The sequence below is a fragment of the Oryzias latipes genome, chromosome 16, assembly GCF_053564925.1.
Source record: "Oryzias latipes strain Hd-rR chromosome 16, Olatipes_Hd-rR_3.1".
Taxonomy (NCBI): Eukaryota; Metazoa; Chordata; class Actinopteri; order Beloniformes; family Adrianichthyidae; genus Oryzias; species Oryzias latipes.
In genome coordinates this window covers 24,601,506-24,611,243 of record NC_136252.1, presented here as the reverse complement: position 1 = coordinate 24,611,243, position 9,738 = coordinate 24,601,506, and the positions used below count along the sequence as shown (strand labels likewise).

At 40.2% G+C, this 9,738-nt stretch overlaps 1 protein-coding gene across 1 annotated transcript; it reads right to left on the bottom strand.

The window, feature by feature from the left end:
• Positions 1-4,755: 4,755 nt before the first annotated feature.
• Positions 4,756-9,530, bottom strand: LOC101157005 (uncharacterized). The gene is made up of 3 exons (XM_004078235.5): positions 9,406-9,530; positions 8,751-9,193; positions 4,756-6,470 (listed from the first exon to the last, which is right to left on the bottom strand). Exons 2-3 carry the CDS (start codon positions 9,175-9,177, stop codon positions 5,086-5,088), a joined length of 1,812 nt encoding a protein of 603 aa, XP_004078283.1. The 5' UTR covers positions 9,178-9,193; positions 9,406-9,530; the 3' UTR covers positions 4,756-5,085.
• Between the last annotated feature and the right edge of the window lie 208 nt (positions 9,531-9,738).

Genomic DNA, 9,738 nt, shown 5'->3' with positions numbered 1-9,738 from the left:
GTTTACTGAAAGTCCCCCCCCACCCCCTCCCAAAAAAAAAAAAAAAAAAAAAGTACCCAGTTTCATGTACGCCCACACGCACCAGTGTGTTGCAGCGAGTCAAACTGTGTGTACTGACCCGTGCGTTGACCCCCTCGTGAACGAGAGGAGTGGATGCAGGCCCGCCGGTGCCCAAAGGGACAGGCCGGGAGCCGTGACAAAGCCCCGCAGAGCCATCCTCTCTTCCCACACACTGACCTCGGAGGCCAGCAAACACCAAAACCACTTTAGCGTGACGACACCAGTGACACACAGCTCCACTGCACACAATATGTTCCTCCGGCAAATTGACAAAATATAGACAGTAAATACAAGGAAAATTGGATGGCTCAAATTATATCACAAAAAGAAAATCCCCTGACTGGACTTTTATCAGATTCAATATGGGGTAATTCAATTCTCAGGCTGAAAACCTAAAACACGACCAGTTTTCTGTCAAAGAGGGCAGATTGGAAAATAAAATCATTTGGCTTGGAAGGAGGACTAAACGAATGTAAGCTTTGGATTTAGAGTAGAGGAATACCATATCTGTAAACATAAAGTGTGTCACCTTCCATGGAGGAGACAAAGAGAATCATGGGAAAAAAAGGGACAGGAAAGGGGAAACAAGAATAACACCGAAAGGAGGGAAAGAAAGCATCATGCCGTAATCATCTGAATATTAGAGAAAATTGGACAGAGGATAGGCGAAAATTGGATATGGAGGGAGATTTGTGAGGGGCAGAGAAAAGCCTGAATGCATCAAATGTGGAAACAATGACCGATATCAGAACGGATGGAAACAAATGTAGGCTCCTGTAGATAAATAACAGCTGGAAAGTATCCTTTACAGAGCCTAAAAGCAGACAAATGAGAGGATCAGAGGTCTTTCACGGGGAGCACTTTCAGACCAAACAGAGCTCTTTATGAGGGTGGTAGCATAATGTTGCTTTACAAGGGGGGGGGGGCATAAAAATGATTTGTACTGACCACAGCATTATTCTGCAGTATGTCATAGTTTTAAAGAAGATTTCAGAGCTGGAGACCTCGGCTTTTCCCTGAAGCCTTTCTACCAAAGCTATCCATTTCCCCCTGCTGCCTCAAGAGAGGAACTGCTGCTCCTTCAGCCCCACACCGACCCACTTCTGAAGCCCGAGCAGGCCTCAAACTCCGACATGTCTGCCCATCATTCAGCGGATGACGCCTGCATCTGAAGGCGCACCTTTATTTACCAAGCAGCAAACCGCGCCGGTTTGTGTTTGCTGCTCACATCCTCGGATCATATTCGTCCATCTGTCTGCTGGGCCAAATGAAACATTCCAAAAATGCCTTCTGTGTAATCTATCTCAATTTTCTAAATCTATTAACTTTCTTTGTGTGGCCTGCCTCTCCCGGAGACTGATCTTTAAAAACCGTGGTTGTTCAACAATTATGATAACTACAACAGGGGGAATTAGAGAATCCACCCATTTATCTCTCTGCCCCCTCCTCCACGCAGACATGACGCAGCTAAATGAAAAATGGACACACTTTAAGAAGTATTGATTCCAGCTTTAAACAAAGGTACAGTCAATATTATTTACCCCTAAATACATCTTTGTTATCTGTGCTGGAGTCGTATTTACTACACTGTCCCTGTAATTGCGGACATAAAAATAATAGACCAATTCCCCCTGAATTGACTGAGACAGCTTCGGCTGTGGCTCTTGTCCAAGTGATGCATATCCTGGGTGTAAATGAACATGAGCAAAGTTTTCCTCCGATGACTGCCGCCCCCGTGAGCAGGTATGGATTTCAGTCCAAACCAGGGGGAAAAAAAGATGTGAAGAGTAGCAAATTAAATGCAAAAAAGTGTTTCTAAAACGGCAAAACATTTCCCCTTTTTTTCCCCCTCACTCAAATGTTGGTTTTCTTGAAAATCATTTTTTTCTGATTTTTAATCTAAGACAACAGCTGTAGTGGTGTACAAGAAAAATTCTCAGCAAACCCAAAAATATACTGTTTTGCAAAAATACACGTGCTTAGAGGTTAAATATAAAAAAAAAAAAAGTCTGTTAATAATCCAGACACGGTTTGAGACACACTGGACAAAAACAAAACAATAAGACCTTTTCAAATAGTGAAACCAAATATTAGGGGAAAAATAGCTTACCTGTGATAACCTCTGCAACTTCAATTGTTCCCATTCTTTCCTGAATGCAGAGAAGCGTGCGTTGATGTCTGCAGGCCTTCAAGTTACCAGTTAGTAGTGTCTTCCCAAACTCTCTTTTAGGGCTGTGGAAGAGCTTCGGCCAAATATTACAAATGAATAGGAACACAAAAACCATTATTTCTATTTTGAAATACAAACATCTTAATCCGTTGCCTGCAATGTACTTTTAAGGACAAACATAAATATCATACCCATCCATATTGGACAGTTTAGAGTTGACCTTTGAGCTGCTTTCTTTTTTTTTGTGCGTAAATTTCTGTTACTGAAGGCAAAATCTTTGTGTTTTTATGTTTATGCCCTGTCAAAAACTACCTTTTCTACTGCTGGCAAAAAGGTCATTGGGGTGTATAATCATATCTCTAAAGTTTTTATATCACTTTGTATTTTTCTTTTGCCTTTTTTTCAGAATCTTCATAAACCGGAACCTTTGTGTTTGAAAAATAAATGTGAAAAGGCATGAAATTAAGAATTGTCCGCCACTTAAGGGGAGTTTATCCAGCTTCAAGTGACCCTAATACAAGAAAAAATGAGCTGTAATAGACACAAATGCAGTCTCAAGCTACGATAAATACTTTTCCCAATGCTTTTAAACTTGGAAAAAATGATATAAGGATCAATAAAGCCATACGCATTCTGCTCCGAAATAAATGGTAGGGATGTCCAAATACGTGTCAAAAACATTGATCTTGTACAGAGTATTATAGCAGTATTGGTTGAAAGCCACATATAAGTACAAGATTATGTTGATAAAAAGGTATGCAATCGATCAGGAAGTAAGCGGTTTCCGTCAAAACTTTGTCACTTCCTCTTCCTGTTGTGTCTCTACGGTCTTTGTCCTTTTATGCAAATGTGATGCAAGCAAATTACATCAAAACACACGCTTGCTTCTTTAAAGTTGGCTGAAGGTAAGGGATGTGTGTTGTGTACACTAAACATATGATAAAAAAGTTTTCCCACAGCACTGCAAACAATACCTGAAATAAAATAATTTGACACATTAAAAAAAACAGTCTATAAGACCCAAAAATAGCAGATTTTTATGTTTGAAGCTGTCCTTAAAAGATTTTGTTCTGTAGCCTTAAAATAAAAAGAGCCAGTAAGGAAAAAATAGGCGTTTTATTAGAGGCATTTTCATTTATAGTTTAAAATGTTAAATGAACGTTAAAAGAATTGGACTGTATCGTATCACTTAATTTGTGGAGCATTTGATTGAGATGTGTATCGAATCCTGTCAGAGGAAAAGATACACATCCCTACGTTTTTAAAAATGTTCTGAAATAAGTAAAGGGAACGCCCCTCGTAGATGTTAAAACAGTTATTAGATCTTCTTTTTAGAGAAGCTTGAAGGAGGCCGGGATTTTCTAAACTGCATTCTTTGCTAAATCCAGGTTGCTCACAAGAATGTATAACTTTAAATAAATTAAGAATTTTCTCCATAACTTAAGCTCATTTACAAACACTGATTCTAAAAGCTTACTTTTTTTGCGCACTTTTTTTTTATCCACCATCTTCGAACAATATTGAACAGCTTCATACAGGTGGGTTTTATTGCTGTCAAATTCGGAAACTATGTCTGAATTCCTACCCTACTTCTTATAAATTTATATAATGTGGGACTATCCAGTGCCCTGGATTTTAAAAGCAATTTGAACACCATGTCAATGAGTTTTTTTTTTTTTTTTTTAAACGGCAAACATTATGTTTATCAATTTCCTAAAGTAAAAAACAAATTGTATTAACATTTTTTATGAATCTACTGTGTTATGATGATAAAAACTTGGATAGTTTATAAAAAAGTAATAAAAATTAATAATAAAACATTTACATGAAAAATTGTTCAAAGGCAATGCATTTTGGTCTATATTTATCATTCTAGTGTGCATTCACGCACACTGGTTTTTCGCACTGATTTCGGGGATATTTCGAGGGGACTGGAATTTTAAATTATTGGCTGTCTGAATTTCTTCAATACTCACTACTTAGTGCAACATATAGTCTGTTTGTCATTTTGTTAGGCTGTCTTAATCTAAAAATCCACAATCAAGATTCCTAGAAATGTCCCATAAGTCACTGAGAAAAATCAGTGAAAAATCGATGCACACTAGATTGGCAAGTATATAGACCACAATGCATTGCGTTTTAACTATTTTTGTAAATTTGTAATTATTTTTTGTCAAAAGCCACCCAGTTTTCATCATAAGACCTTTTGTTCGGTTTACCTTTGGAAATTTGGTGACATCATATTGAATATTGAAAAAAAAAAAGTTTAAGTTGCGAGGAGGCTGTCTGAATTTGTTTTAAAATCCAGGCCACTAAATAGTTCCCCAAAACGGAGTAGGGACAGGTGTAGGGAGTAGGGAGGGAATTCGGTCGATTCGGACGGCTATACAAAATGGTGAATGGACGTATTGAGTAGTGAAGGAATTCGGACACAATCTATGAAATAAAACCAATAAGTTTGCATCTGACATTGTGTCTTCAAAACAAGAGTTCCTTTAAAAAAAAAAAAAAAAAAAGACACGGCATTGGTGCATCTGTGAAATAATTTATTCACGATTTACACTGAATTCAGCTGCGAAGGAAATGATTCGTCTGCTCAAACTCTTCATCATGACACTTTCTAGAGTCATTAAAATGAGGGTTTGCAAACAAACATACACATAAGGTAAAAAGTAGAAAAAGATTTCATGCGATACCATTGGTCGTTTGGGCTTAATTTAAATGTTTAAATCATTAGTGTTACACAAAGTTAATAAATAGTTACAGTTTAGTTAATACTTACATAGATTTGTTGAAGTCTAGTGTTAGAAGATGTACAGTTTAGGTGTTTAGCCTTGTTCCTGTTTCTGGAGAATTCAGCGACACTTTGCAACGTGTCCGGAGAGATGGTGAGAGCGTGCAAACCTACGGAGGCAGTTGGGGCAGGAGTAGGGCTTCTCGCCTGTGTGCGTTAACATGTGTGTTTTCAAATGGCCTGAAAGGCGGAAGCTCTTTCCACATTCCTTACAGGTGTAGGGTCGCAGGTTAGTGTGGCTTCTCCTGTGCTTGCCGAGGTCACCGGAAGACGTGTAGCAGCGGTGACACTCCGGACATTCGAAGGGTTTCTCCCCAGAGTGGATCCTCTTGTGCTTCACCAAGTCACCGGACTGAGTAAAGCTCTTGTCGCATTCGTCGCATTTGTATGGTCTCTCTCCGGTGTGGGTTCGCTGGTGATTCCGCAGGTGGGACAGGCGTATGAAGCGGTTGCCGCACACCGTGCAGTGGTACGGCCTTTCTCCGGTGTGCGTCCGCAAGTGTATTTTTAAAGCCCCGAGATCTCCAGTCTTCAGCCCGCAGTCCCCGCACTGGTGAGCTTTTTCGCTATTGTGGAGTTTGGCGTGAACCCTCAGGTTTCTCCGAGTGTTGAAGCTCTTTCCACACACGCTGCAGTGAAAGGGCTTCTCGCTTGAATGCGTCCTCACGTGAAGGTCCAGGCTGGATTTGAATCCAAACTCTTTTCCACACTCGGGGCAGGAGTATTCCTTCTTGCCAGAATGTGTGGTTAGATGGCAGCGGAGGTGGTGCGACCGAACGAAAGCCTTGCCGCACACCTCACATTTGAAGGGCTTCTCTCCAGTGTGGATCTTCATGTGCTGCCGCCAGCTGCTGCGCTCCACAAACTTCCTCCCACAGTCCTTGCAGGCGAACGGCCGGTCGCCCGTGTGGGTCCGCATGTGGTCTACCAGGCTTTGGGGAGTGCGCACCTTTTTGCCGCACACCCGGCACTGCACGCCGGTATCCAGACAAATTGGCTTGTCTTCAGATTTAGCAGCATCTGGTTCGTGGCACAAATGAGGCCCCTGACCCCAGGTAGCTTTGAAGCTCTTCCCACAGTCCGCACAACTGAGATGCCCTCCCCTGGTGACCACTGACATGTTATGCCAGCGCTGACAGTGGTTCTTCAGGTTCTTCAGGTACTGGAAGCTGCGGGCGCAGGTGGGGCAGGGGTGCAGCCTTCGAGGAGGAGCAGTAGGGTGGACCTCGCGTAGGTGGATGCTGAGGCGGACTTTGGATTTAAAGGTTGTGTTGCAAATGGTGCAGGGGTGTTTGGCCATGAAGTTTAGCGTTTGGTTTGGGAGGCATTTTTTGAGATTATTAAGGTATTCTTTCTGATGGACCCACTTTACGTGTTTTTCCAAGAAGTCCAAGTCAGTGAAGGACACAGTGCAGTGAGGACACGGAAAAAAGTCAGATGAAGATTCTAAGCGAGAAGAAAACAAACAAATCGCAAAAGGAAATTAACAAGAAATTATTTTTCCGTTTAATCTTTCCTTTTTTATATAATTTCCACTCAAGACGTTTTATTAATGCAGTAATTGAACACTTTTTGGGGAAAGTGTTCAGAACAATATATGCAACTTTTTTATATACAGTACAGACCAAAAGTTTGGACACACATTCTCATTCGAAGAGTTATCTTTATTTTCATGACTATGAAAATTGTAGATTCACACTGAAGGCATCAAAACCATGATTTAACACATGTGGAATTATATACATAACAAAAAGTGTGAAATAACTAAAAATGTGTCATATTCTAGGTTCTTCATAGTAGCCACCTTTTGCTTTGATTACTGCTTTGCACACTTTTGGCATTCTCTTGATGAGCTTCTAGAGGAAGTCACCTGAAATGGTCTTCCAACAGTCTTGAAGGAGTACCCAGAGATGCTTAGCACTTGTTGGCCCTTTTGCCTTCACTCTGCGGTCCAGCTCACCCCAAAACCATCTCGACTGGGATCAGGTTCGGTGACTGTGGTCATCTGGCACAGCACCCCATCCCTCTCCTTCCTGGAGAAATAGCCCTTACACAGCCTGGAGGTGTGTTTGGGGTCATTGTCCTGTTGAAAAATAAATGATGGTCCAACTAAACGCAAACTGGATGGAATAGCATGGCGCTGCAAGATGCTGTGGTAGCCATGCTGGTTCAGTATGCCTTGAATTTTGAATAAATCCCAAACAGTTTCACCAGCAAAGCACCCCCACACCATCACACCTCCATGCTTCACGGTGGGAACCAGGCATGTAGAGTCCATGCGTTCACCTTTTCTGCGTTGCACAAAGACACGGTGGTTGGAACCAAAAATCTCAAATTTAGACTCATCAGACCAAAGCACAGATTTCCACTGGTCTAATGTCCATTCCTTGTGTTCTTTAGTCCAAACAAGTCTCTTCTGCTTGTTGCCTTTCATAAGCAGTGGTTTCCTAGCAGATATTCTACCATGAAGGCCTGATTCACACAGTCTCCTTTTAACAGTTGTTGTAGAGATGTGTCTGCTGCTAGAAAGTAATGATGGCCAATCGTTTTTCTGTACTTAGCTGCTTTTTTCTTGCCATAATACAAATTCTAACAGTCTAATAGTCTATTCTGTAGGACTATCAGCTGTGTATCCACCTGACTTCTGCACAACACAACCGATGTTCCCAACCCCATTTATAAGGCAAGAAATCACACCTATTAAACCTGACAGGGCACAACTGTGAAGTGAAAAACATTTCAGGTTACTACCTCTTGAACCTCATGAAGAAAATGCCAAGAGTGTGCAAAGCACTAATCAAATCAAAAGGTGGCTACTTTGAAGAACCTACAATATGACATATTTTCAGTTGTTTCACACTTTTTTGTTATGTTTATAACTCCACATGTGTTAATTCACAGTTTTGATGCCTTCAATGTGACTCTACAATTTTCATAGTCGTGAAAAAGAAGAAAACTCTTTGAATGAGAAGGTGTGTCTGTATAGATGAGACAGACAGACAGACAGACAGACAGACAGACCACTTTTTTATTTGAGCCAGAAATCTATAAACCTCACCAAAATTAGTCACAGCTAATTAAGTGATTCTTCCTGTATTTTCCAAACCAAGCGGGGCACCTACATTCCACGAATTTGTTCAAATATAAACTTAATAGAAATTCTGGTTGTGCTTAATGACCTCCAATTGATTTTCTGTGGCACAGAAAATCTTTTCAAAATGTTTTAGTTTGTCTTGTGATATGTACCGTTCTTCAACTGTTTGTAAACGAGTTGAATAAAGTTTAAATTAGTTTTCTTAACTTTTGGATTTCACTTTACAGTTTTACTTACTTTTTACTTCACAGTTACTTTTTAAAGTTAAAAACGTTTTCTTTTTGTTTAACCAAATGGGCACAACAGAGGGGTGAGAAGAGTCTCATGTGGCCCTGGAGCCTTAGTCCCTGAACCTAAAGGCTTCAGTTAAATTTCAACTAACTGGTTTAATGTTTACATGCAAAAAGCCATACTTTGTTGAAGCACTGTTTCTCTAATCCTGCTCCTCAGTGACTTTTTTTCGTCTTTTTGTTTTGTTTTTTGTAGTTTTGCATGTTAATAAAAATATATGTATCATAAAGACTGATCATATATGGTTGAAAGAATGATGTTATATGTCAGACTTATTTTCATCAGAAATGTGACTGTCACTCACTTGGGGAAAAATTGAAGAGATAAACAGCAGCTTGTACCTGTACAGGCCTCCTCTTCTTCTTCCTCCAACTCATCCTGGATGTTGCTGGAATCCTCTGCCTCCTCTTCAGCCTCATTTTCACTGAGTATTTCCTCTTTAATCCATGAATCTGATTCCTCCTCTTCCTCCTCCTCCTTAACAGCTGTATATTCAGATTCAGAGTCACACTCCTGCTTGGTGTGCTCCTGCAGATGAAGGCCATCTCTCCTAGTGGCAGGGTTAGCGGCGGAGCAGCTGGACGCATCTTCGCCGTGTTGGTGGCAGATTTCAGGCGAGTGTGGTTCCTCCTTTATCAGGATGTTCAGATCGTCTCCGTTGGTGTATTCTTCCTCTTTTTCGTCCATCTCCTGATCCATTTCTGTCTTCACTGTAATTTCTCCGTGCTTTCTTTCTTCTGTGCTGTCTTCTTTTTCAGCCGATTTCATAATTGACTTTGGTTAGCTGTAAATAAAATAAAACACACACCTTAAGTCAATGTCGTAATTGACAAACTGTTCAAGACAAATATAAGACAGAAGCAATGAACATTGGTTTATCCTCATTTTGAATGTTAGCTAACATTAGCATTTTTTCATAATAGTACTATATAAACTAGTTCCCGCTGCCTTATTGCTGAATAACAATTAAAATATATTATTTAAATTGGTACTCACATTTGTAAACAAGGGGATTTTAATGAAACAATTTGCATTTATTTAAGCCGGCCTTCATTCTCTGGCTGCACAGTTGTTTATCGAGAGCATCACGGGTAAAGCACCACTTACTTCCTCTAAACCAGCCAATCAGCTTTGACCTTGGTCCCTTTAAAGGGACAGTGTCTTTTTTTGTGAATTCAATTCTTTTTGTTTTATGTTCCTAACCTGCAGCTTCCACTGATTTCATTCTAAAATTAGACCTTAGATCAACCAAATTATTTATTTGAGTGTTTTAGTCATTATTTTATTATAGACACTAAAGTAGGAAATAAGAGGACAAAAATGTTCCAG

Excerpts from the sequence above, each read along its gene's own strand:
- LOC101157005 (XM_004078235.5), bottom strand. The coding sequence starts at position 9,177 with ATGAAATCGGCTGAAAAAGAAGACAGCACAGAAGAAAGAAAGCACGGA. Across the intron at positions 6,471-8,750 it reads AGAAGAGGAGGCCTGTACAG|AATCTTCATCTGACTTTTTT; the intron begins GTACAAGCTGCT and ends CTTCTCGCTTAG.